This window comes from Poecilia reticulata, chromosome 6 (genome assembly GCF_904066995.2).
Source record: "Poecilia reticulata chromosome 6, P_reticulata-male-v2, whole genome shotgun sequence".
Lineage (NCBI taxonomy): Eukaryota > Metazoa > Chordata > Actinopteri > Cyprinodontiformes > Poeciliidae > Poecilia > Poecilia reticulata.
The window spans coordinates 24,114,538-24,142,497 of NC_088835.1; the positions used below are offsets into that span (position 1 = coordinate 24,114,538).

Sequence of the window (27,960 nt, forward strand, 5' to 3'; positions counted from 1 at the left end):
GCCCTTTTTGTTATGATTTTATTATGTTCCATTATAATCATTATTATTTTTTTAATAAAGAGCAAAGAACTCACACTACATTTAGGCAAATAAGACAAATAAACACATGATTTCAAATTTTATTGGAGAAAAAGACATTCACAACATGAAAAAGGGATACATTTGGGGAAGCTTCAATTTATACTTGTTTAGTTCTTGAACATATCACACAGTAACTTCTCCATGGGTGTGTTGCCAATTGTCCTGTGAAAGAACAGCTGCTCTATCTTACGTGGACTCAAGAAGTGGAGAGATGGCAGCAGAAGTAACAGCCTCCCAAACCTTGTTGAGCAAGAGCAAAAAAAAATTTATTTATTTTTTCCCTTTTGTATTTTCAAACATGCTTGAAGATCTTTGTAATATTTTAAAGATACAGTTTGTCACCTTGAAGCATTGCTGGGGTACACCAATTGAATGTGCTGGCTCAATAGCAAGTGGGACTGGTCCTGCAAGTTTTCAACTTGGCTGGCATCTTTGAGGTTGCGCGTCTCTGTGCCAGGTAATCAAAACGCAAAAATGACATGGATTATCAAATTTACAGAATACACAGTGGTTTTGTTCACAGTTGGGGTTTTATTTACCTGGCTTGAACAAAACTATTGCTTTAAGACAGGCAAATTCAGTAGGGTCGACAACCAGAGCCTTGAAGCGACTGAATACATCATCAAGAATCTGCATCTCAGATGAGACGAGGTTGGTCTTAACCTCATGAGTGGGGGAAGGTTCTGGAGACAGAATTAAACATCTGTCCACAGGTAGAGACATCTGGATGGCACACAGAAGAAACATCTCACTCCAAGCTTCTTCCAGCAGAATCACCTTGAGATTTTACAGAAATATGTAATATTAGAAGACAGAAACCAAAAACCTAGAGCAGAGGTCTGAAACTCCATCCCTCAAGTGCCACTGTAACTTTTGAATGCGTCCCTATTCCAACACACCTGCATCAATTGAATGGTTAATGACAAAACCTTTGCAAAACTCACAGACATGCCAATAAAGTAATCCAGCCTCTTGACTCAAATGTGTTGGAACAGGGAAGCATCCAAAGGTTGCAGGAGAGTGGCACTGGAGAACATGGAGTTATAGTCCCGTGACCTTCAATCCACCTCACCTGGTCTCGAAATGGCAAATGAGCAAAAACGGGCAAATTCTTTGCCCACTTCACAGACATGAAGAGAAGTCGAGCTGCTGTTTCGTCAAAACTTTCTGAAGAGCTGGAGATGGATGTAAGCCTGGCGCGGTCTAATGAAGAGTTGTCCTTCTCTGCATCATTTGTTGTCACATCAATATTTTCCTCATCTATTAGCAAAACAAAAATGCAAAAAAACAGAATCCTGTAGATGCAGAGATTAATACAATACCCATATATATATATATATATATATATATATATATATATATATATATATATCGCCTTACACTGTATCAGTAATTCGTCCATATTCCCAATGACCTTACCATCCTCTGGCTCCAGTTTGGTACAAGTTTCTGCTGTCAGCAAGCTGACCATGAAGCAGTGAGTCTTTTGGTTGCTGCTGGGTTGTACGGATGCAGAACTGGGATCTGGCAAGGTGACCAGAGGTCTAAATCCAACGGATGAGTAGAGGCCGGAAGTGGTGAGCTCCCGTGTGGTAACGAGGTCTTCCCTCTTGGCCTCCGCATCTATGGAATCGAGACTGACATGCGTAGTGCTTCGAGGCTGACGCTCACTCTGCACTGCTGCCAAAGACAAAATGAAAGATCTATTGTTTCAACAAAAGTTAAAATAACATACTTGTCACAGAAATCGTAAAATCAACTCAAAACAAAATATCTTACCATCTTTGTTCATTCCAGCTTGGAGACACTTCTTTAGTCGGCAGGCTTGGCACTGGTTCCTGTGAGCTTTGTCAACAGGACATTTGCCTGTCCCAGCCTGACACCTGTGAGGTTAATAAAAACACATGCATAAGTCTTAAAATAACTGATTTAGAAAATACGTCATATTCAATTGGATTTATTTATTGCTGCCCTTGCAAATACAACATTTATTGCATGAGCCCTCACTCACCTGTAGATGAGTCTTCTTCGTACACTGCGTTTAAAGAAGCCACTGCAGCCATTGCAGGCATATATGCCATAGTGTTTGCCGCTGCTTGAATCAGAGCAGACTTTGCAAAGCAAGGCTTGACCGAGGGCTTTAAGAGGACTTTTATCTGCAAAGAATAAATGGCCAAAGGGAATCTTTTAAACAAATGCTTGATCTTTAGAAATATACGTTTATATATATTTGTTAAGTTTGTTATGAAGCCTTGCAGCAACCAGTAATTGTAATCATGGACAAAATCGTAATGCAAGGTGTAATGTTATAACTTAGGCTGTTTCAAGCATCTTAAAGACAGTAATGTAATGTGGTCGTAGAGCTAATGATCCGATATGTTCAACAGAGAGTCGTGACAACCTTGTGGAAGGATACCCCAATTATTTTGCCCATGTCTTTCAGCTTAATAGCCAGTTCCATCAAAGAAACTATTTGTAAACTTCTGAATTTAAGAAACTTAATATAAAATTCTGACATTAGCAAATAGTTTTTGGCAATCCTGCTGACTCAAAACTAGGTAAAGTTTTGTTTGATTTAGTGTCAGACATGGAAACTAAATTTGGTTATATTTCTTTTTTGTGCAGTGTATATACATATATGATTTCCACTACATCTCATAGAGTTTTATATTTATTTTTTATATTTAGTTTTATATTTTTCAATATAATGCAATTAATAACTCAATTGGTTTGTATGTCATGGAGGAAAAAAATGAATTCATACCTTGTTGAATTCCATCTAGGCTCTGTTTTGTGAAGTTGCTGGAGTCATCCTGTGAAAAAAGATCTACTTTAATCACCTGGTCTTCCATTATTTATTGTACCACTATACGTGAATATGGAAATTAAATCTTTTACAGGAAAAACAGACTAATCAAAATCAATCACGGAATAGAAAAACACAAAAAAGCCAGTTTTTTGTTTTTTTTGTTGACAAAATCACCCAACACAAACTGTCTGATGTAATGTCGGGTCACTGCCAGATCTGCCAGAGTGAGTGTGAGAACTTGAGTCGTCTGGGGGCTTTCATGAGGAGGACAAGAAGATTAACACCAGTCGCTGTGTAAGCAAATACCAATGTGTCATCCTCTTAATCTTTACTGTGCTAAAGATTGGTGTGGTTTTTGCAAAGTAGTCAACAGTGGAGAACCAATGTCTCAACAAGTACTGAAAACACTTCTTCCAAAAGAGAAGCTGAACTACTTCTCTTTAGCGAGGAAGACAGGTTTTTAACATTAAAATAAGATCAAAATAAGATGTAATATTTTAAAAGATCTTTTGAGTCAAAGACTTAGTGAAGGCAAAATCAATCTAGCAATTAAGCCGTGCGTGGATGGAGAAAAGATGCATTAGAGAATACTAATATCAAAGACATGCCACTATTGTGGGAAAACATGCCATTGCAACAGTGCACTTTTTTTAAGTTCAAGTTTAAACGGTCCAAATGAGGCCATTTTAAACTTACAACTTCTGATTTAGTTTTACACTGGATTTTTATCATAATCCTGAATCTGATTTCCCTGGTTTATCTAACCAGCTCAACAGTCCAGATGTAGGCAGAACTAACATGCTGCAACCATCAGCAAAGACCTACTTTGAGGTTTAACTACTGAGGATAGCGGTCACGTTCCTTCACACCTGAGTCCTGTGACTCTTATGAAGATACGTGTCAATCATCTTTAGCAGCGAGCCACCATGAGCCAAGTGATTATGTATTTAGTGGAAACTTTTATCACAACAGATCCCTGCAGGTGAATCAACACATGTCACTGGAAAAAACCCTTGCTCATTCCCTTGTTATTTCTTCATTCTTATATTTATAGCTCATTATTTATTCGCTGCTTGTATTTAAATGTGTTTTTACATTGTGCACAGCTATAGCATTCTGGGCCTAGAGTAAAATCCTGCACATGAATGGAGTTTAGAAGAGATTATGTGCAAGACATAACTTTATCGTCCTTGAGAAGATGCCCTTGAATGCTAGTTTGCAAACCTCTGCATCAGTCTAAGCAGCTTTTGGATGTAATCTCCTTTCAGCTATTGTCAAAGAGTGAGCTTAACTTTTCGAGTTGTTACCTTTCTCTTCATACATATGGAGCAGGTGGAGTAAGGTTGCTGAAGCAAAACTGATTATTGTATTTTTTTAAGTGTTTTATTTTAACGTATGACTTTGAAAAAGGCATAAATGAATGGTAGTAGTTTTTCTGTCATAAATAAACTTTGGCTAGTTTGTGGTCAGCAATTCCTGACTTCCACCCGAACATCATTCACAACCTCCCGCTGCTCTCACCCCTCCTCCAGAACAGATAAAGTAGAAGGACTGAGGTGTCAGCACTCTGGCTTTTAGGGATTGCCGTCTCTTGCCATCTGCTGTCATTCACTGTAATCCATCTGATGGCTAAATCAATGAACAGTTTCTGTAAAACCAAAACTATAGGCCATGCACTGTATAGTATGTTTTGATATTAAAAAGAAGGCCAAGACAGTTTAGCTGTAGTAGCAAAATGATGGATGTGGACTTAAAAGCTCCATGCAGCTCGTCTCATAATTGCCAGCATGTATCTGGTCTTTACAGGGACACATACATTGTCAGATCCTGACATGAAATTGTGGCTATTGATGAGTAAAGCCATATCAGTCGGAGGTACTCTGTGTGTGGCATATTATGAGTTTACAAATCACAAGAAATGTAATAGTAAGAGCTCTTCAGGGGTCAAAATATTTGTCAATTAAAGTTTGCATAATATTATTTTCACTGGTCAAAAAAGTAGGAAAAACCAAAGAAAACAAATAGTGTTTCTCTATGCCCAAAAGCATTTCAACAGGACTTTAAGGATTGAAATATAATGTGACTCTTAAAAAAAAAAATTAAAAAAACTAAAGAGTTATAAGAAGACTAGTAAGACTGAGATGTTGTATTGTTGTTCTTCTTTGTCAAAAATTATATGGGTTCATTGACTCAGCTTCATCCAAATATTATGAGTAACCCCATGGCAATTTACAAGGTTTGCTTTTAGATCCCACCCTCTTAATCTTTTTTTTTATTGCACTACAACTGAGAGGTATCAGAAACCATTTCATTACCTTCACAGCTATGTTAATGAAGCTATTTTAAACCATGGTTTCATTCCAAATACTTCAAACTTCAACTGCCTAAGAAGGCAAGTTCACATGACACAGCTGTTAAAGTGTAGGTTTGCTGTCTGTGCATTCTGGAATTGATTAAAGTACTTATATTTTTCTTTAATCACGCAGGTTCTCCAGATCCCTCATGTACTTCTGTTTGTATCATTCCACAAGTCTGTCTCTCAATCTTATTTATGACTTCAATTGCATCACCTCAGTTTTGCACTCTTTAAAATATTCCATTCTAGTGGTCTAATAGTAATTCTTATTTAATATACTTGGTTTTTCTCTCTTTTTTAAACCTTAATTCTTTTATACTTTAAAAACTGATGCATTTTGTATAAGCTAAAAGGTTCTCTAGGAAATTGACATCCCATTATTTTTCATAGAATTGAAGAGGGAATTAAATTTAATTAGAAAGAACATAATAGGGACAAAAAGCTTATATGATCTGCACACTATGTATTTTTATTGTAGTTCAAGAAATAACATTAGTAAATTTCAAAAAAGCTAAAAAAATACCTTTACATTTTTTATGTAAAATTGGGTACCAAAAAATAATGTGTCAAGTATTGCATTTTCCTTGTATTTTCTTTCATCTCTTTCTTTTTCTTTTCTTCTCTTTTTACAAATGACTAAAAAGGTTGAATGCGGAATCATCCGTTAAACACTTTGATACTCATGTTTGCAGTGGCCCACATAAAGAGGTTCAGCTTGGATTCCACGTCTAAACAGGAAGTGAAGCAGAAACAACAGAATGTAACAGGCAGACATTATAAAAAACATGGTAGTGTCTTGCTGAAGGGGCCAACAGTAAGTGGTATAAAGGCGGACGTGCTAAAGTACCTCAGGAGCTTGCATCGAAACTCCTGTAGTCGTGGAAATGCTCTTTCCACACAGGAGGTTTGCCTCTCATTGCTCCACAGTCTCTCAGCCGCAGCACTTGCTCTTGGCCTGTTCATTTTGATTATTAAAGACAAGAATTAAAGATATTCTTGTCAAGCAAGCACATTTTTCAATATTATTTTATCTTTGAAGAGATGTTTGGATCTTACACACCAGAGACGTGGGGATAGGTTGGTAGCATCGATATATTCCCCCCACAGACAGACTTCTCCCCCGATCACTAAGCTCTTCTGCTTCTCAGTACCTGTTCAGAAAAAAAAAAATGAAAACAAAAGATTCTTACTCTTGAGACTGAATAAATAATGACAAATGAAAACAGAATGTTCACAAAAGTCAATTTTTTGTTCTATAAAATTTGGGGTTTGCTGCCACCTGGTGGTTTGACAATCAATCGAACGTCAGTGAAGAAATTGGTTGTCTGAAATTGAGAACTATTTTCACAACCTGAACAATTCACAGCACACCTGTTTTTTGGGGGGTTTTTCACTGACCCTTGAAGGCTAGTGGCCACACATTATAGTAGCGGGCCCAGTTGTGTGTGGGTCCAGGCTGGTCCAGATACCACGGAGAGGCCAGAATCACCCTGAGTCCAGCTTTAACAACCCTGCGTACTTCACAAAGGTAACAGCCCTGTTTCCATACCTCCACCACTGACAAAAACTTGCGCTGCAACACAAAACAACTCAACATTATATATGCACACAGTTTAAGTGGTACATTGCCTTCCACATCATCCACACTTGTATGGTGTCTTTCATCTTTTACCTGAAAAATAATAGCCACTGTTGTTTGTATGACAGTCATTGAGAAATTGAATTCTTTACTTTTATTTTGACCACTGTAATATGATCACATTTCTAATTCAATCAAACAACCACAACATTTTGGTATCACTTCAGTCAAAGGGGGTTTCAACTTTTCAAAACTCTACATACACTGTGGATGAATGTCATATAAAATTAGGGCCTTCCAGTAACTCGCCCAATAAATGCTAAAGATAAGCTCCAGCCCCCCCATTCCTGCAAGGATAAATAGGTATAGATAATGGATGGATTTTTTTTTTTAGCTAATTTTGGATTATAAATTATGAACTTCTAAAGACATTCTGTGACACAGACGTGTCATTTTCAATAAACAGTACATATATCTGTTGGCGCATCCTTACTCGTTCATGGTAGTCAAAAACATCCTGCCACACAATAGATGTCTTCCTGAGTACTGATGTGATGTTCACAATTCTGTTAATAAAGGTGGACATATTAATCTTTTTATAAATTTGATTTGCATGTAGGTTTCAACCCAAAATCTCTCCTCTACTGCCTTACTTTTCAATGTAGAATGCTTCCAGTTTAGAAAAGTCCAATCCAAAACCCATCTTGTGCATGAACGCACGAATGTAGGGATTTGATCTCCTACGAAAAAAGCAGTGGGAAGTATTTACTTTCATGTTGTTACGCTCAGTGATGACTTGCAACTTTTTGACAGCTGAAAACTACTTCGGTTGAATATTAGGTTTGTGTTTCTCTTCTTTGCATTGACTTACTTTTAATTTTCAAACTTACCAGCAAGAAAAGTCGACCTCATCTCCTCCTAAGTGGATATAGGGGTCAGGAAACACAGAGGCCACTTCCTTCAGAAGTGACGCCATGAACTGATATGTGGAGGGTAGTGTTGGATTAACAGGTCCAAAAGTCCCTGAAGGAGTGCCCCCTCTGTAGCAGGGAGTCAACAACTCAGACTGACCTGAGACATAAATCCTTTAGTAAATACATATACATATATACATAAAATAAATAGTTATCACATTAAATGGCTGGTGGAGCAAACCAATGCACATACTAAATATTGACTTGGGTTTTTTTTAGCACTTTTAGAGTATTTTGTGTGGTTTAAGGTTTATCTTAAAAACCGAGACCATCAGTGTGAACAGACAATACTTATCAAAGCTTTGTGCTACAAAAACATACCACCACAACATTCGCGAATGAGATCTGGAGGACTGGTTCACTGCTTGTTTGTTTTAAACATTGTTTATTTTGCTTTGAAATTTTACCTTTTCCCCAAGATTTTGTGTGGCCTGGCGAATCAAACTCCGGAAGGACTCTTATTCCTCGCATCCTGGCATATGAGATCACCCTTCTCACATCTGACTGTGTGTAGATGTGAGTCACTGGATGGAAAGCCCCCTGTATCAGAGCCAGAAGTCTTTGGTTTTAGGGAGGAGGCAACTTCCCAGCACTCATGACTTAAAGAAGCAGGGGGCCATAAATATTCACTATGGAAATCCATAATTGAGTGCTTTTTTGTTTCTTAAAATACATTGTCTTTAAATACAACAGCTGTTCCAAATCACGTACCTTATTGGAAAGGTCTGGGAATTTGTGGCTTTGGTAAGGGAATGATGGATCATCAACAAGGTGCCAATGAAATACATTAAACTTACTGTAGGCCATTGCATCCTAGAAACAAAAAACAAAAAGGCCATGTATGATCAATTGAACAGAAATACGGGCTAAGATGATGCATGATTGTTACCAGAGTTTTTAAAATGGCCTGCACTGGTAAGTAGTGGCGTGAAGTGTCCAATAAAATTCCTCTGTAGTTAAATTGTGGGTAGTCCTCAATCTCAGTCTTGTTAATATAATACTGAAACACAAAAGAAATTGCATAATGATGGATATCGTTTATAAACTTGAGCTTTAGTATTAGAGAAATTTTGACTTACTGAGCCAAAATCATCTTGATACACCAACTGACTGAAGGTTTCTAGACCTGTGCTTGATCAGAAAAAACACACATTAAAAACTCTTATTTAAATAGTCATATAAGATGGACATTCACATTCTTAAAAAGTACTGAGTTATTTCTTTAGCCTGAATATTAGGTTTGTTGGTTAAATTTGTTTTGAATGCCAATACAGAGATCATGTAGTCACTTACATAGTCATATTAAGCTAGGGCTGAAAAAGATAGGTTACTTTTGATGCTATACAACTTGTTCAGCAATAAACAAGTCAAGGTTTAGTTTTAAAAAAGTCTTTAGTAGCTCTAATTTGTCACTTTAATCCGTTTGTTTTTTACTTGGAACAATACTCTAGTTGAAACCCATAACCTATCCAGTCTCTGATCCTGGACTTGCTAAGCAAAATAACTGAAATTTTGTTGTTTTTCACTAAGTTTTTAGAGTGTAAGATTATAGTTATTGACAACATTAGTCAACTGCCACTATGTCCATTTTAATAAGGGGCGTTCTAATTCTTTAAAAATACAGTGATAGTAATTACCTCTTAGAGAACCCCACACAGTTTCTGCATTCAGAGATGCTTGCCCAGCAAAGACATTCAGTTTGTCTAAAACACAAATGGGAAAAATTCTCAGTGATAGCTTTTACCATTTGGATTTTGTAAATTTAATACCTCATTATGTATGTTTATTCTTACATCTCTCTGAAGAATCTTGGTTTGGGTAACCTTCACAGTCATGACGGTCAAGACTAATTGTGAGAGTGAATACCTCATTCTCACTGAGTTGTAGAGTATCGTTCCCTGTGAAAAATGAGTGCAAATATAGATTAATGACATTTTACTAAAATGTACAAATGTTCCAACCGAAGTATTGTACTGTTAGACAACACAAGGGTAAAGCTGTATAGGCATGGCCCATTGTCATCGAATGTGTTTGTGGTAACAGGCTTTGGCTGGCCTACAGCTGAGCTGCTGTTTCTACAAAACCCATTCATCTACTTTAAAAGGCACAGCGACAAACAAAACATTCATAACAAAACTACTAAGCAATTCACAGCTGTAAATAAGTTTTAAATATGTTATCACCAGAATGTCTTCTCTTAGGTTCATGATAAAACACATAAGGATTATTTACTGGCAGTGAGTTGTTTTAACATTTAAAAATAATAATTGTGTAGCTACACTAAAAGTGATCAAGTTGGCTTCTAAATGCAAATTAAGTGAAAATGTGTATTTTCTTAAGTACACTCACCATAAGTGTATCCTGGAAATAAAATGGAAAAATATCTCTTGAATGCTGCGTCCAGAACAGAACAGCTGTGCTTTGTATCCAAGTATCTTCTATATCCAAAACTGAAAGATTGGGGCTTCAGTTGGTATCTCTCTGAAGAGAGGATAACTATTTGTGGCAGTGGCCACACACTCTCTGCTGTGTTTAAGTCGAGATGAATTATGATCAGAAGTAGGAAAATATATTTGATCAGAGTGCAGTGTCCAGGATTTACTGAGCACATGACTTTCATATTCGACTTTTCACCTTCTGCTCAACTGAGTTAGTCAGGTGCATAGGAGCATGTAGTCAGGTGAGGTAAACAACAGGCAGCTTACCACTATGCCTACTAATATACATGATAATAGCGGTACTACTACTACCAGGGGTGCCTTGCCAACATTTTCAAAGGGGTGTCTAAATGGGGGCCATCAACACACAAAGCCTTAAAAGTTCAGGAGTTTTATTATACTATTGGCCTATTCACAACTAAGAAGGTCATTTAACAAATACACAAATAAATAAATAAATAAAATATTTATTTTTGGCCAAGTAATAGCAATAATATGTTAGAAGGATTTATAAGAGAAGATTAAGTCCATTCTGCACAATGCCTTAGTTATTTATATATCAGTTTATTTATTGAACCTTGCGCAAGAAACAAAAGTAAAAGTCAAACCTATTACACATATGGGTGGTTTACTGAAATGCTACTATTAAAATTTTATTGGGACACAATCGTGAGGTTTAAAACACAAATGTAGAATTTTTTAACATTAAGTGTGCGAGTGAGATATTGCCAACATTTGGAACAGTTTTTTTATTATTTATTATACTGTTTGGCTAACCCAGGTTTGATATAGATAAAGAAAGACATTACATTTCTTTTCACATTTTATTTTCTAGTTTGTCTGACGTAAGGCCGTCGTCAGTTGGTGACGCTGCCTCTCTTTGTTGGCTTAGCAGCGGCGACGTTTTGTTGTTATTTTCGCTGCAGCTGAAAAACAGGCTCGGATAATTTTGGTTTTCGTATTGTTCCGCAATCTACATCTGGCGCTTTCGACCTCGAGGTGTGCTCGTCGTAAACCGGTAAACACCCTAGGAATGGACTCAGACGAGGGCTATAACTATGAATACGACGACGAAGACGAATGTAGCGAGGACAGCGGCGAAGTGGAGCCCGAGGACGACACCCTGGATATCGGTGAGGTGGAGTTGGTCGATCCTGTGGTGGCCGGCGGGGAGCGAGACGAGGGTGGCGAGACTGGTGTAGGTGGTCACGGTCCTGGTGAAGAAGAGGAGGAGGACTATCGTTTCGAGGTTTTGACTGCCGAGCAGATCCTCCAGCATATGGTGGAGTGTATCAGGGAGGTCAACGAGGTCATACAGGTAGGTATTTTGGTATACCATCGTCAGGAAAGACCGGGGTCCAGGATTTTATCAAGCGTTTACAGGCCACGGACGTTAGCTTATCGGCTAGCCTTGTAGGAGTAGTTAACTTACTGAAAGGTGACAGTTTCACAAGACTAACACGTGTTGAAATTCGTTTTTAACGATGGTAAGTTTTTGTTACTAGTGTGTATTTAGAATGAATGTGGATATGTTGAAATGTCACTAAATATATACCTTTAAACAGAAGTTTTGTTACAGGAAGTAGTCTAATCCCCATTGAGAAGTTGGCAGCTACCTTTGCTAAGCTAATGTTAGCTTTCTTGCTACTTAGCCATCTTCTTCAGCTATGCTAGCAGCACTATTCTGAAAAAGCCCAACGTCTTTGGTTGTTGACTTGGTGTACGTTAGGTGTGACTTTTGACGACAGAACGGTTGAAAGTTAACTAATCAATTCAAGTTTGACTTCTAAAAATATAGTGCAACTAAACTACCGTTAACGTATTTTGACGTTTGTCCAAAGGCTAGTTGGACATTGTGTAATGTAGCAAATGACAAGCTATGTTAGTTACAGAATAGCAACCAAGCATTTTGTCCGAACTTCGATGTGATGAAATACTGTTTAAGAACTGAATTTTAATAAGCTTTTTGAGTTAACAACTGATTCCATTCGCAATAGCTTGTCACAGATGTACGATGTAGCACAGAGCCAACTGAGGCCTCCATTTCCTCTCTCGTAGACATAGAATTTAAAAAAAGGTCCTATTAAGTTAGCACTTAGTTTTCTGTGATATAGCATGAACCATCATTCAGAAATATGACCTCGAAGACGCTTGAAAGTCGAAAATATGTCAATTCTTCCCATACAAAACGGTTGCTTTGAACATGTTCCAATTTTAAAAACTGACTGTGGTTCTGTGTTTTTGAATAGTAATACTATACAAGTATACCTAATTTAGTTTTGTAGGTAGTTTGAAGTCTTGACATTGTTTGAAGTTCTTCGTGTGTCAGTGTAATTGCTTTGAATTACACAATAAAAAAGCTAATGGAAAGAAATACAAAAACATCTCGGGTAGATAGATTTTAAGAGTTACATTTAAAATCTTGCAAGGCTCTTCAGGGACCACCCATTACATAAATGGTTTAGTTGATAGTAAAGTTAATAGTTAAGAAGATTGTTGAGTCTTAACTTTTGTTTGAGAGATTGTTGAATCTCATTCTTAAATACTTTGTTCAAAGTATTTTGAACAAAGGATTTTTTGAATATGCTCCAGTTAATTTGGGTTCAGATGTCTTGTACCTGAAAAACCTAATTTGATGTTTTTGTGGTTATTTAATACAAAATCAAACCAGGATAAAGTCAGTGAATGAACCTGTTGTTGTTTGTGTTGCACTTGATAATTTAATTCTGACTTTGTGCTGGTTAGATCTGTTTCCTGTTAATTCACATTAGGATTCTGGTAATTTAATAACTTTGCTATCCTATATTCTTGCAGTATTGCTTGTTTTCATATGTAACCTTTTGGGGTAGGAAATGGTGCCATCCACAGTGGAATATGTTCTACCATCAATGGCTCATTTCGTAGACACCATGAGGATCTTTAGTACCGTCTCTGAAAATGACAGATTTTACATCAATTTCCAATAATATTCTTTATAGGGTGTTGTAAGCAAATGTGGCAATGTGACTCAAATAAACAATATTTCCCAGCAGGAGTTTGCTCAATGATGCTGATTTAATCAACGGTCATAAGCTCTCATAAAAGTCAAGTTTTAGCACCTGGTGGATATCGGGTGGAATACAAAGTTTTTCAAAAACAATGTACACTTAAATTATAAGTGGTAGCCTAGTGTTTTTGTGACTATTGCTCTACATAATTAAATAAATGTGTATCTTCATATATATGTCATTTTCAAAAGTCTTTTGGATTTTCAGTATCAAAGGTATTTCTAGTACTTGGTTAAAGCTGATATTGCCCAATCTTTCCAGCTAAGTTTTATTTTTACACAATTTTTCCTTGTTCTTTGTTTACTAAGTGTGTAACTTGCCAGTCACAAACCTATTTCAAAATACAGTAAAACTTTTAATGCAGTCAAATTGAGACTGTTGTAAATGCATGCAAGAGATTTTTCAAATGAGTTGTTTTACTTTTTTAAATTAAACTTTCATCTTCAGGCTTTTTTAGGCTATGTTCACACTGCAGGCCTCGGTGTTCAATTCCAATTTTTAGTGAAACCTGATTTTTTTTTTTTGTTTTGTTTTGTTTTTGCATGGTAGTTCATATTTCCAAATATATGACTGTATGTAATTTCCTAAAGTAAACAGCAAACCTAAAAGTGTCCCGCATGCACAGTAGAGGACGCAGAAACATCACACACAGTGAGCGTTCTCAGTGTTTGCAGAAGTAAACACAACAACTTGATTCTCATTATCGTCTGCCGTGGTTGTTGTTTTTCTCTCCGCTTGCCTGTATTAGGATGCACAGTAGTGACGTTTATCGAGAATCAATTACATACAGGAATCCGACCTGGCCGCACAGACGCAGGTCACATTTGAAAAGATTAGATACGTATCAGATTTATTACCACATATGCAAGTAGCTAATGTGGCATATGTAAAAATCCGACCTGTGTTGTTCGGACTGTCATGGAAATATCAGATACAGGTTGCATAAGAGCAAAAGAATCTTATTTGGGTCACTTCAGGCTGCAGTGTGAACATAACCTTAGTAGTTGTCATTATGCCTGATGTTTTAGCCAAATCAGTGCACTTTTTTGGTGAGTAAAGACAGTTCAGACAGTTTACTAAGCTTACATGTTAATGTTGGTTTAAAAAGTCAAAGTATTCTCTCCATGATAATGCATAAAGTCAACCCCATACCCAAATGGTTGAATGTGATCATGTTGAAAAGTAGCACAGGATTCATTACAAATAAAACAGTTGTCCATTACGGAGGCGGTCTTGTAATTGTTTTATCTCTCCCAAACACTAAGATAAATTAGATAAATGTTAATAAAAAAAACGCATATAGTTAGCCATTTTATTAATTTTATACATTTGTGGATACACTAATGTTCTCAAACTGTGAATTTTACTGATTGTAAAACATGGAAACAGGAAAGAACAGTAAAAGGTTAATTGAGCTGACTCATTTTACAGTTTAAGTCAGTGTAATAGTTTTTCCCACAGATGTTGGGCTTCATGAAATACTTTTTCTGTTTTGGCGATGTTTTGATCACATGAAGTTTGTAGTTGATTCATGAGGAGATGAGACTATCTTTGTTTTAGATGGCCCGCTGGTTTCACATGATGCTTCCTTGATCATTAATCCTAGTCTGTTGTGTCAGAAAGGACTTTTTGTTTGGTTTTTAGAAGCTGTTATTCGAAAGGCAGAGAAATGTGAGAGCCACTGAGTGCTTACTGAATGAACAGAATTCAACCTGCAACAAAGTTGCCATTGTCCCTACCTGGTACTATAAAGACAGTAGACTCAGGATAACTCTCTGGATTTACACAAGACACAAACCTGGGCAAAATAATGATCCTTGCTCCCTCCTGAGCAAAATGATGACATTAAAAAGTCGAAGAAACAACCTTTGGACTTATTTTAAGTTGCATTGCTGCTTCTCTATGCATATTTTTGCCTACAAACTGCTCTCTATGTTTGACAAAACAACTGCAGTTTGAATAGAAATAAATCAAACTTTGATGAAAATCAATGGGTCCCCTTATAAAAGTGGACCCATTGTAAAACGTGTAAGCATATTTTGGGGGGGAGTTAGTTGTTAACCTATGATTGTATTAAACGGGGAATATGATGAAGCAGTTTTAGAAATATTAATCTTTGATATTGTGAAATTACATCACTGCAAATGTTTTTTTTCTATAGCTTCTCATTTTAACCTTGCTTTGGCAAAATTTATTTGTATGATAACCTCCTTGAATAGCTAAATTTAAATGTAAATTTTAATTTAAATTTCTCACCATTTTTCCCTTCTAGAACCCTGCAACAATAACACGCATTCTCCTCAGCCACTTCAACTGGGATAAAGAAAAGCTTATGGAAAGGTAAGAATATCTGGATTATGTTAACCATTTGGTGATGTGATTTTAATTGGTACCATTAGTACTACTATTAATTGGTACTTAGCCAGAAAAAATTATTATAACAGATGCACTTCCTCAGCCTGGTAAAGGCCAATCCCTTGCTCTATGCTATTTGCTTTGTACATGAGGTCTGGACCCTCAGCTGTTGAAAAACAATTGCTTGCATGGGCTTTTTTGAAATTTTAAGATCTACCCAATCGCTGACGTTTGATCGTCATGTATCTAATGTGTCAGTTTGACAGTCTGAAACTTACCGGAAATTGTATGTGCTGTTAACAACCATCACTCACTGTGAAGAGAGAAGTGACAAGTCGAAGAAGATGGCTGTTAATGTTAATTCATTCACTTCTGCTGCTATAGCCAAACTACAGTCAGCCTAAAACGGTGCAGAAAATCAATATTATTGCTCACAAATCCTCCTTCTGTTTGCTGATTAGCCTGGTTGGAATTCAACCAGAGAAATCAAGCTCAGCGGGAGAAATCCCAGACAGAACACTGGAGGGACATGAGAATCGAGCAGAATTGCATAGGATTGCAGTAGCCAGGCCAGCTCTTTTTGGATCTTGAGCTTACATGCTTCTTAATTCTACCTTTTGTTTGCGCAAATATTGCAGATACTTTGATGGAAACCTCGACAAGCTTTTCTCTGAGTGTCATGTCATCAACCCCAGCAAGAAGCCTCGGATCCGTCCTCCAATCAACACTAGATCATCGGCACAAGACATGCCTTGTCAGATCTGCTACCTAAATTTCCCCAACTCGGTGAGTTACATGTTTAGATCAGCATTATGTCGGACAAGCTGGATCTTATTATTATGTTAAATATCGTATTTTAAAAATTGCTTCCCTAACCTTAGTTTTTTTATTTATTTTATTTTTTTTTTAAGAGAATTAAGGCAAATTTTTCTTTCATAATGTAACAACATCTCGATATTACAGAGAGAAGTAGCATAGCCAAGAAGAAAAAAATATGTAAATCCCATCCAGAAATAGATTTTCAGAAAAGCTTGAAAGCAACTCTTGAAATTACAAAACAGAAATCTGGAATTGGATGCCAAAAAATGTTAAAACATAAAGTTAAAGGTTATCAATCAACCATTTTATTTTATGATTACTGTTTTTTTTCTTTGGGTTCTTAGGTTGCTAATTGTTCCAGATTTGAAAGCATCTGTAGATTCTAAAAGGTACTTTCTACTAATATGAGGTTTTCAAGTTTTTAAGCTGTTTAGCAGACCATGATTGTAGATGGCATTACATTGTTTCATTTTTCAATTGTCCAAAGAAAATAAGATATGATGGTGTTGGGGAGTATCAAAGGACTGCAGTGATTTATTTTTGTACCATCAAACATGTTGTCTTTTCTCTGTAGCGTCCTGAATGGCATACTTCTTGGTATTTAGCACATAGAGACAACTTAAACCAACCATCTATGTCATTGACATGCCTGGTTGTCTCCTGTGTTAGCTAAAGGACTGTCAGTTTCAACCTTAAGCTGATACAGTTTTTAAAAATTATAATTTTGGAGCTACAAGCAGTCCATCTGTAAAGCAACCAATTGGCTGTCTCTTCCCAAGCAGCTTTCTTCTCCAATTAACCTGCTAAATCAGCTCGACAAACTTCTACTGCTACTCTATGAAGAGCACAAAGAACCATTCTGTTAAATTGGCAAGCTTATTTGAAGTTTCTCATATAAAGAGGAGGGCTGAAAATCACAGTAAAGTAATCCTAATCAGTTTCATCAGATTGGATGGCAGTAAAGCAAGAATTTATTTAACTGTAACCAAGAACATTTTCTTGTTGAGATTTTTAGATTTTTTAAATTGATGCTAATCACCCCTGCATTAAATGTGTCAGTGTGGCAACATGCTCTCGTTTAAAATTAGAAGAAAAAAAGATTCAAGGAAGATTCCTGAAACTTTCTTTGGCAACAGGTCAGAAATGTGCTTAGTCTTTGAAAAGGGCTGGTCTTCTGAAATAAACTGCAATAAGTGCTGACTGACTCAAACAGTAGCAGACAGTGAGTTAATGTGTTCTCTCCTCCCATACACTGACTTGTTGGAGCTCTATGTATGGAATAAAACTGTTTTACTCCAGTTTTTATGTATGTTTATTTCTTCAGTGGAATGCATTTAAATCTTCCTTACAGTGTTTGTGTAATTTTTAATGGTATGTTATGAATAAGAACAAATTGTCCAAATTGGTGCTAGCTGAACTTTGTACTATTTCTTAAAAATAGTAAAATTACTCAACACTGAAGGGCAACACCCTCACTTGAAGATATTCAAATATTCCTTCCTTTGTACTTTCATTTAGCAAGGTAAAAATACATTAAGATTATGTTTTACTAAGGAAAAAAATATTCTGGAAAAAAAATTTGCATTGAGCATTGTAGTATTAGTCATGAATACACATTATTTTCAAGTCTGTCTGTTATTTGAAAAGTTAATATTGATGACGAGGGTTGTATGTTTAAACTGTTGTATGATGTTTGTTTCAGTATTTTACCGGTCTGGAGTGTGGACACAAGTTCTGCATGCAGTGCTGGGGAGATTATTTGACTACCAAAATCATAGAGGAAGGAATGGGACAGGTACATTTCAAGATTCATTTGTGGAGATTCACTAATAAGGCTTTTCTTGACAGTAACAATTTTATCATTTGTTTTTTTACTAAATAATTTCTACATTTTTATTATACCTGATGCAATGATTCCGATTTTCATCAGTTTTGCTTTTTGTTTCTAAGGACTAGAAAGCATAAAAGAGAAAAAAAATGTAGCACAGGCTCTTGGATGAAGGCAACAGTTCTGAACCAAACAGAAAATAAAGGACTGATAAGATTTTCCCTATTTAATGGAACAACTAACCCGTTTCTGATGGGGTTTTTTTTGTTTGTTTGTTTGTTTTTTTTTATTTGAATATGTCTATTGAAGTATGTGATTTGTTTATGGAACAAAAGTGGAGGAACTTCTAAGATGTTCTGCATTTAATAGATTTTTTTTTTCTGTGTTTGATCCACCGATCACCTGTTAAAGCCAGCCAATAGAAAATTGTCCAGTTCTTATGTCAGACAGATTTATTGGTGCATCATATATAAACATTTTAATAAAAGCTTATCATTGTTTTATTGCTTTTGGAATATTGTTTTATTGCTTCTTTGTCTTAGACTGATCATGCACATCTAATATTGTGTCAGGAAGCCAAATTATATAAAAAAATAATTATTATCATTATGAAGACGGTTGTTAACTGAACTAAGAGCTAGCTAAAACAGTAAAATTAGCATTAGTTGTTACTAGAGGTGTGCCGATCGATCAGTCACCGATCATAATCGGCCGATTTTCGTGAAAAAGTGCATGATCGGCGATCATTGGCTCTTGTTGCCGATACCGATCACCTGCATCTCATTTCGCAGCCTGCCTGTGCAGCTGGTCTCCTCTTTCCTTCACAATGTGCAAACGCGCAGCAACAAATCCTAAGCGATGTGGAACTATATCACACTGAGTGAATGGGGACGTTTGCGTGTTGCGGCGGAAAATTGAAGCACGTCAAAATGCATCAACACAACGAAGCTAATACGACATAAAAACAATGGCATACTTGACGGAGTTTGGCTACATCGAGGCTCACTGCAGTAAAAAAGACATATAGAGGATCAGATAGCAGGTAAAGCAGCGCACAGCTACAAACACTCACCCGGATTAGCATGACGGTCAGAAAGCTAAACAAATAACCCGCAAAATTATTTAAGTCTTAGAGCTGCGGTGTAAAACGCTGGTTCTGCTCTCGCTGTTGAACCGCTACGCACAACAGGTAGTAATATTTCACAGACTGAGCGCCGCTTCTGCTCCTCCTGGTAGTGACTCTCACACCGAACCTCTGTTTAAAGCTGCAGCATCTAACCTAAAAAAATAAATTTTACAAACGTATTAAAACTTTCGCTGTCCTAACATGAGACACATAATCTCTGAAAAAATAATCGATCTCCTCCCTGCTCTGCATAATTACTCCGCTCAGTCAGAAACAGCCAATCAGAACTAACAGTAATCAGCTAGCCGCCATGCTATCAGGAAGTTTTCATTCAGTAACTCTGGATTGTTTATTGTAATGGAGCCTTTGAAAGTTAAGTTTTATAATTGAATTTTTTTGGCAATGTTGAGAGGTTTTATTTTGGTTCTTTGCATTATTTAGCCTCTCCAGAGCCTTCATATGTTATCAGTCTGTTAAAGATAGTATTACTGATAGCAGTACAATTTGCACAATGCCTGTTTTGCTTAGTTTTCTTCTTGGAAAAAGTTATTAAAAACAAGTTTTTGTCTAAATTAAGGTGAATTCATGGTTCCTTTTTCCACATAATGTAACCAGTAGTGTTTATGATATAAAAATAATAATAATAATTATGTGATCGGTATCGGCAGGAAAAAACCTGATCGGCACATCTTTAGTTGTTACATTTGGTGTCGCTCTCGATGTCTGAAATGACCTTTCTTTTTTTTTTTTTTCCAATAACCAACTCATGATTTACCTTTTATGCTTTCTTCTCAGACGATTTCTTGTCCTGCTCATAGTTGTGACATTTTGGTTGATGACAACACAGTCATGTAAGTATGTTTGTGCATGTATTTGTTTTATTTTGGGTCTGTAATGATCATCATATTTGGCAGAAGATGACGCTGATAAAGTCTTTCACTAAAAACAGTTTTGTGATGCTCAATGTAAAGTTACTGATTCATCCCAATTTTAAAATCAGCAAGGTAGTTTTTACATAATTATTATACATATCAAATATTATATTCTTCAATGTATTTTAATCCAACTTGTTTTTTAGTGAGGATCATTGAAGTGTGTTATCATCTGTGTTTTGCCTGCTGTGAACTCTAAAATGATTTTTTCTGAAAAATATTTTTTCCCCTCATCTTGAGTCTTTCAGTGATTCATGAGTTGTCTTTGGTGGATCTCCAGGTCTTTTAATGCTGTCAAGCGTCCAGATCTTTTTTGTGTCACTTTAAATTTAAAATTATTAATCAACTGCAACCATTTCTGCAAGAGGGGAAAACAGACATTATATTTTCTGTATAACTTATGAGTTGTGGTCTTAGAAAGCAAGTACAAAAATGTCTGCTTGCAAATTTATATATATATGTGTGTGTGTGTGTGTGTGTGTGTATTTAACTTATTTTTTTCTAATTGATTTTTAATGTTTCCACAGGCGCCTCATAACAGATTCAAAAGTAAAATTGAAGTACCAGCATTTAATCACGAATAGTTTTGTAGAGGTAAGCTTTGTTGCTTGACAGGAAATTGAAAAATGTTTATGCTGAGCTTTGCAGTTCGACTTTCAGGTTAAAAACCTCTGAATCTGAGAAGAAGAAACCTGAAACGACTAGATCTTCAATTATGACACGTCTATAGAGCTGCATGAATGTCAGTTTAGCACACAGTAAAAACAGTTCTGCTGCACACTGCTTAAGGAGAATGTAGGTCAACAAGTAATAACAAGTAGTGAGCCCACACATATATTTAAGGGTTTGGTTGGCTTAAAAGTAAATGTAGAATTATTTAACCCTTCTCACCTTATGAGCACAAACACATGTGTCAAGACCTAAACTTGACTGGGGAAAATGTTACCTATTGCAATCACATGATTGCAATAGGTAACATCTATGTAAATTCTTCAGCATTTACATTCTGTATACATGTTTTGTTTTTCTCTACAATAAATAAACTTGTAAATCTTAACTGCACGGCTGCGTTTACGCAGAGCTCTACATACCTAAGCAAATGTCTATCCTCTGTAGAGTGCTGTGAGAAAAGTTAGAATGTAATTAACAATTTGTGCATCTGCAACTGAAAAAATGAAAAAAAAAACATGTTTCTTATTACTCGTTAAAGTGCAATCGACTGTTAAAGTGGTGCCCTGCACCGGACTGCCATCACGTTGTCAAAGTCCAGTATCCAGATGCCAAGCCGGTGAGATGCAAGTGCGGCCGTCAGTTCTGGTAAGATCAGCAAACTCTCACAGAACGCAGGTTTACTGCATGCTATTGGAGGTTGAGTTGATTTGCGTGTTGTTATTACAGTTTCAACTGTGGAGAGAACTGGCATGATCCGGTGAAGTGTAAGGTAAGCTGAATGGAAACACGGAAATATATAGGATTCTGGCAGTTATGGGAAGCAATATTATTCCTTTTTCAATTTTTTCTTTTTCCTTTTTTTTTTTTTAGTGGCTGAGAAAATGGATTAAGAAATGTGATGACGACAGCGAGACTTCCAACTGGATTGCAGCAAATACCAAGGTTTGAAATTCATCAGACTCCCTGATAAGAATAAAATTAGATTTTTCTGTTCTTCAGTCTAACAGAACACAATGTTCACCTTAACTCCACAGGAGTGTCCAAAATGCCACGTGACCATTGAGAAGGACGGCGGATGCAACCACATGGTCTGTCGCAACCAGAACTGCAAAGCAGAGTTCTGTTGGGTCTGCCTGGGTCCATGGGAACCTCATGGCTCTGCCTGGTGAGAATTAAAGGCTTATTTTTTTTCATGTTACTTTTTATGCAGAAAATGTTGCTTTCAAGCAAATAAACTAAATGTGACTCCCAGTAAGACGGTAGAAAATGAATACATTTAAATGTGTCGAGATGTGAAACCACAACTGGTACATATTTGGTCATCAGTTTTTGTAACGGCGTGTCATTCATTAGACACATTTGGCAGTCTCAGTACAAAGAGTACAGAATCTAAAATATTCTGGCTTCTCTCACACACTCACCTTAGAGTTCAAACCTTCATCTGTCTGAAACACTGTAAACACCACTGACCGCTTTGACCTTACAGGTACAACTGCAACCGCTATAATGAAGACGATGCCAAGGCAGCCAGAGATGCTCAAGAGGTAATTAAATCGACATTTGCCCTCAAAAATTGTGAAACATATGGTAACTTAGAAAGGTTTAAAACATAAATGCATCAATGTAATTCATGTTTTATTGCAGAATTATTCTTTGTTTTACTCCTGCATTGTTTAATTTTCACAGACATTTATGGTAAACAAGTACAATTCGGATTTTATAGTTTGTAACAAAATTTATCTTATGAAACACCTGCAGAGATTCCAAGGTTGACATTCATGCTGCTGGTACAACACACAGTTTTTGTCTTTTACAGTTTTCAGAGTTTGTTTGCAGTATGGGAAATAATGACATTTAAGTTCTTCTCAGTTCAGGATAAGTATGGAAAAACATTTGGATTTTCCAGATTTTGTTTCCTGTCCTACAATCTAAAAATGGTCAATCTGGCTTTTTTGCCTCCTTCTTTCCCTCTCTCCCTCCCCCACTTTGTTCCTTCCACGTTTTTTCTTTCTTTCTAGTTTTTTTTTCCTTTCTTTTTTTCTGTTTTGCTTGTTTACCTCAGATTTTTGTAGGTTCCATTTTTACTGCAATAATGTTTTGTATTGATATGTCAGAAATTCAGCAAAAGTAACAGAGTTCAGGAAATTTGAAATGTTAAAACTGTACAGTTGGGTAAATCCAGACTTTTCAGTATCCAGCATTTGGGTGTGTTTGAGTTTAAGCCGGTTCGCCTTACTGTGTGTGCAGCGCTCCAGGGCAGCCTTGCAGAGGTACCTGTTCTACTGCAACCGCTACATGAACCACATGCAGAGTCTGCGCTTTGAGCACAAGCTCTATGCTCAGGTTAAGCAGAAGATGGAGGAGATGCAGCAGCACAACATGTCTTGGATTGAAGTGCAGTTCCTGAAGAAGGCTGTAGATGTGCTCTGCCAGTGCCGCTCCACACTCATGTTCACTTACGTCTTTGCCTTCTACCTCAAGAAGAACAACCAGTCCATTATTTTTGAGGTAAGATGGCTGAAAGTGTTGCTTATTGCTAAAGCTGCCTGCCAACCACCAAAGTGCAAAGTCACACAAATCCAAAGCACACAAGAGCCAAATCTTTCTTTATTGGTATGAACTAGATATACATTTTTAAAAAATATTACTGAGGATGACATCCTTTACTTCTGTTCCCCAGAACAACCAGGCAGATCTGGAAAATGCCACTGAGGTGCTCTCCGGATACTTAGAGCGGGATATTTCCCAGGATTCCTTGCAGGACATCAAGCAGAAAGTCCAAGATAAGTACAGGTAAGTGAAGTAGTGTTCCAGTAGGAAGTTTACATACTCTTTGTCTTTTAATTACACATTTGAACCTTTATTATATGGAGTAAATAGTATTAGGTATCAAGTGTATTAAGTGATTTGTAAAAGAACTAGCTGCAAAAGATAGTGGATATTCTCACAGTCAAAATTATATATACTGTCAACATATTTCTGGCATCGTTGTGGATTTTTTTAAACCGTTTTTCTTAGCAGAATTTGTATTTAAATCAGTTGATTCACTGATGCTACTCAGAATCCATAATGCAAGCCTTCCAGCAGTTTTGTTGTATGTTTGGGATCATTGTCCTGTTCCGACAACTGGTCTGTCCAAGTACCAACCACCTGACACAACCTATCCATTCAGTCGGAAGGGAAGTATTTGGAAAGTTCATGACTATTCCAGGAACCAGCAAGGATCATAAACTGGATGCTGTTAAAACGCCAGTAACTGTTTGGAGAGAAGAGAGTAACATCAGAATGGACTGAGGCTTCCGGCCAAGACACCAGGGAAAAATCAACACCTTTAATCTTGACTGAAGTTTTCCACTTCCTGCATGGAAAAGTATTCCTGGTAGAGAAACGTTTTATTGTCAGACAAGACGAGGACTGAGCTATGTAGCCACAATAATAGGAAGTATGTTTGGGGTAATCAAGGTGAGACCACCTCCAAATTCTTCTACCTCAATTGAAATCGTTAGCTATATAGTTGGCACTTGAGTAACAATCCCAAGCACACATCAAACGGCTGAATATTGATCTTCTGTAATGACTCTGACCAAAAGCTAACAATCTTATGGATTATGCTTAATAACTTGGTCCATGCACGGGGAAAAAGCAAATTTGAAGCCAGATTTATCCCTTGTTGATTGGCTGTGTTTGCTCTGCAATTTGCCATGTAAAATTTATCCAAATGAGATTGGATGTATATATTTGAACATGCTTTCCTCTTTTATGCTTCAATAATTTTTAAAATGTTTGTTGGAAGTTATTTATTGAAACATCGTCGTCATTGCAGGGAAAACAACTGTCCAAATGAACAATTAAAAGCCTAAAATTATTGTGACATTTGTACCCGTGAGTGGATGTACATCTCTGACCGGAACTCTCATTTCCTGTAAATTTGCTATGCTGGACTTTATCAAATTCTCCCTTGTCTGTAGATACTGTGAGAGCAGGCGAAGAGTGCTGCTACAGCACGTACATGAAGGCTATGAGAAGGACCTGTGGGAGTACATCGAGGATTGAGGACACGTCCCAATGCAACGGACTATTGAGTATCTTGACAAACTAGAGCGCTGATGCAATTAAACAGGGCAGCACGGGCCTTCTGCCGCCTCTCCTCTGGCAACCAACCACTTTTGCATCTTTTTTTTTTTCTTTTTCCTGGATTTCTTTAACAAAAAAAAAAAATCTTAAAATAAATTATATTTAAAGAAAGTGTAGAGTAATACAGAGAAAGTGTACTACAGTATTGTTAGCGACAGAGTGGAGTCTACAGGAAGCAGAAAAATTCATAATAAACAAATACATCATTTTGGCCTGTATTGTAACCCTCCTCTAAACTATCTTTTCTTCTGTTTTTTTTTTTTTTTTGTGAATCTTTTCTGCTTTGATTTTTGACTTTTGTTGTTTTTTTTCCATAAGTGTGAAAAAAAAATGTTTTCAACACAGCTTTAATTGTCCTGGCCATGTCTGCAATATTTGGTGAAATCCTTGTTTGGATGGCTGAATATTGATGGGCTGATTGCAAAGGGGGCAAAGACATTTCAAGGGGGGGAAGAAAATAGAAGAAAAAGAAAAACACAAAAAGTACAAAAAACAGCAAGTCTGTATTTTTTCAAATTGTAAATAGTCCATATGCATGGAAGTTAAAGAGCAAGAGTGGCACGTGTTTGCATAATTTTGAAATATTTATTCTTTACCGATCTTGAAAAAGATGTACTTTTGCCATTTAGGTTGAGTCCGTTTTCGCCTCCCATTAACTGGGAGTTTGGAAGCATTGGCAATAAGGCGTTCATCCTGTCGTCATCAGTCTGCTCAGATCACTGGACAAAAGTTCCTCATCAGGTTAGTCTGAAAGGAAACTCCAAGAAACCTTTCAGGTGATCAGATAAATGACTGTACAGTCAAGGTAAAAGGAAAAAAAAAAAAGTGGAAAAGATTTTACTGGTAAGAGGTAGGAACGTACCAGCCCCATGCCCCTCTGCGCTTATCTTTGCTGCGCTATCATAATTCTTTTTAGAGACATTAATAATTATTTGCAAGAGCCAAACTGAGTGACATTCACTCTTTTTTCCTTTTTTTTCTTTGTTCCTGGCGTGGCTTGAGTTAGTCCTGTTAAGTCAGCTTGCACCTTGGGGACTGAGAGGGGTGGGTAGAATGTACTGACAGTTTTTTTTAGTTTCAACTGGGCTTGATCACTCTCAAATTCTGCCAGGCATTTACGTCACCCTTGTAGGTAACTTCTCAACAGGCCGGTAGTTGCCCAATCGCTTTGAAGAGATCTATTGCCTTGCAGTAAGACGGAACCTTGCTTTAAACCAAGCTACACAGACGGACTTCAGTGTTCTGTGAAGAGATGCAAATTTAAGGGCAAATCTCTAAAGGTTGCAGGGGTGTTTTGTGAAGCTGGTATACATTTGCGTAAGTCAGTGTTTTTCTTTTGCTTTTTTTTTGTTTTGTTGTTGTTTTTCTGTTTTTGTTCATGGGTTGAGGTTTCAGCAGTGAAATGTCAGTGCCCCTCCAGGTTTTTCATCGTTCTGTGTGGCAGCTGCCCTGATTGTCAAGCTCTCTGTTTGTAGATGCTCGTTCATGTCTCTGCAATGTGGCAGTCTTCACAAGATTGGCTGGAGGGGACATGATCGTTCCAGGCACTGATGCAAGTTGGAAAGATGACACCAAAGTGTCAGCCATCGTTAAAATACATCCTTCGCCCTAGTTTCAGATCTTTGGGCAATTGTCTCCCAAAATGCTTCTTATGTGTTTCAAGTTATTATTTTATCCTAGCAAATTATAAACTGTACTGTTTATTTGAATAAATGTCATGAGAAATCTGATTTATGGGAGTGATGTGTGAGTCATTAGAGTAGGCCTGGTGTCAAGCAGTGTAATTAGCCAGATATCAGGAGAAATGCACAGATGAGGCTTTTGAATGACTGATACCGATTTCTTGCTTTTGAGGTCTGTAGACTTTTTTTTTTTTTTTTCCCATAAGCACTTCAACAGAAAATGAACAAAAATGTACTGCTGGTTCTGTGATAGAGGTAATAGTTTTGAATCCAACTGAAAATGAAATATAAGATTAACCATATTTATGGATCACAACTGTTCTAATTTTTGTTTAACTAAAAATGTATCAATCCATTTTGTTGTTTGATGCTTTTAGAGGCAGAAAATGAAATGGTCGCACTTCTTAGTTTTGATTCATTTAATGAATGGAAAAATGAACTTGTTGATGAGGGATCTGAAGAGAATTGTTCAGTTGATTGGTGCACCTCTAACCCATCGCACTTTTCTCTACACCACAGACCTTTGCAGCTCTTTGTCTTCCGAATAGGTGTGGAATCAATTTGGAAACTTTAATCTTGAGTTTTGGTCTAAATGATCAAAGTTGACTCTTTTTGTCACCGAGTTTACATTCAGATTGTTTCTTTTGTTATTGAGCATCCAGAAGTTGTTTTTGTCAAAGATGATACAAGATGAATGGGTACAAATTGCTTTTCTCAAAGTTGTCTTGCATTAACTTCAGCTCCAGCTGTAATAGTTATCCTAACCCACTCTCCAGGGCTCACTCTGTTTTCACTGTGTGCTAGAAGTTTTTGACCATTTCAGATTTAAAGTTTTGGAGTAACAGAAGCAGCTACTTGCATTAAACCGAGACATCCAAAAACTTTTAATACTTTTCTACATACCTTTCCTTTATGCTATTAAAGGTGTTTTATTTCCTAATAGTGTAAAATGTGAGGGGAAATTAGATGTTTGTTTTTGGAGAAAAAATATTAAAGTGCAAAATGTTGCAAACAGTCGTCTTGCATGGGTGGTTGATTGTGGACATTTTGTTTGGCATCCACTAGCCTTTGGCTGCATATCAATAAATTTGAATTTTATCAATAGGTTTGCTAATTTCAGTAATTCAA

At 36.8% G+C, this 27,960-nt stretch overlaps 3 protein-coding genes across 5 annotated transcripts; 1 reads left to right on the forward strand and 2 right to left on the reverse strand.

Annotated features, from left to right (window-relative positions):
• Window positions 1-105: 105 nt before the first annotated feature.
• On the reverse strand, window positions 106-3,378 carry nr2e3 (nuclear receptor subfamily 2, group E, member 3). 2 transcript variants are annotated; one of them, XM_017305196.2, is made up of 8 exons: window positions 2,846-3,378; window positions 2,093-2,237; window positions 1,861-1,964; window positions 1,501-1,758; window positions 1,154-1,341; window positions 621-858; window positions 424-529; window positions 106-321 (listed from the first exon to the last, which is right to left on the reverse strand). In XM_017305196.2, exons 1-8 carry the CDS (start codon window positions 2,931-2,933, stop codon window positions 189-191), a joined length of 1,260 nt encoding a protein of 419 aa, XP_017160685.2. In that variant the 5' UTR covers window positions 2,934-3,378; the 3' UTR covers window positions 106-188. The 2 variants fall into 2 exon arrangements, with proteins under 2 accessions (XP_017160685.2, XP_008410452.2); XM_008412230.3 differs by having other exon boundaries at window positions 1,501-1,761; window positions 2,846-3,371.
• A 2,326-nt stretch (window positions 3,379-5,704) lies between these two features.
• hexa (hexosaminidase A (alpha polypeptide)) lies at window positions 5,705-10,767 on the reverse strand. Of its 2 annotated transcripts, XM_081607540.1 has the most exons (14): window positions 10,149-10,767; window positions 9,593-9,697; window positions 9,437-9,502; window positions 8,879-8,925; window positions 8,689-8,799; window positions 8,511-8,612; window positions 8,207-8,339; window positions 7,716-7,896; window positions 7,479-7,565; window positions 7,319-7,391; window positions 6,645-6,819; window positions 6,307-6,397; window positions 6,094-6,201; window positions 5,705-5,974 (listed from the first exon to the last, which is right to left on the reverse strand). In XM_081607540.1, exons 1-14 carry the CDS (start codon window positions 10,417-10,419, stop codon window positions 5,911-5,913), a joined length of 1,614 nt encoding a protein of 537 aa, XP_081463666.1. In that variant the 5' UTR covers window positions 10,420-10,767; the 3' UTR covers window positions 5,705-5,910. The 2 variants fall into 2 exon arrangements, with proteins under 2 accessions (XP_081463666.1, XP_017160687.1); XM_017305198.2 differs by lacking the exon at window positions 10,149-10,767 and having other exon boundaries at window positions 8,879-8,930; window positions 9,593-9,612.
• Window positions 10,768-11,097: 330 nt separating this feature from the next.
• On the forward strand, window positions 11,098-26,880 carry arih1 (ariadne ubiquitin-conjugating enzyme E2 binding protein homolog 1 (Drosophila)). The gene is made up of 14 exons (XM_008412228.3): window positions 11,098-11,555; window positions 15,557-15,624; window positions 16,278-16,425; window positions 18,161-18,253; window positions 20,208-20,263; window positions 20,872-20,938; window positions 21,555-21,661; window positions 21,743-21,785; window positions 21,887-21,958; window positions 22,051-22,181; window positions 22,503-22,560; window positions 23,264-23,524; window positions 23,697-23,809; window positions 24,985-26,880. Exons 1-14 carry the CDS (start codon window positions 11,271-11,273, stop codon window positions 25,067-25,069), a joined length of 1,587 nt encoding a protein of 528 aa, XP_008410450.1. The 5' UTR covers window positions 11,098-11,270; the 3' UTR covers window positions 25,070-26,880.
• The last annotated feature ends 1,080 nt before the right edge of the window (window positions 26,881-27,960 follow it).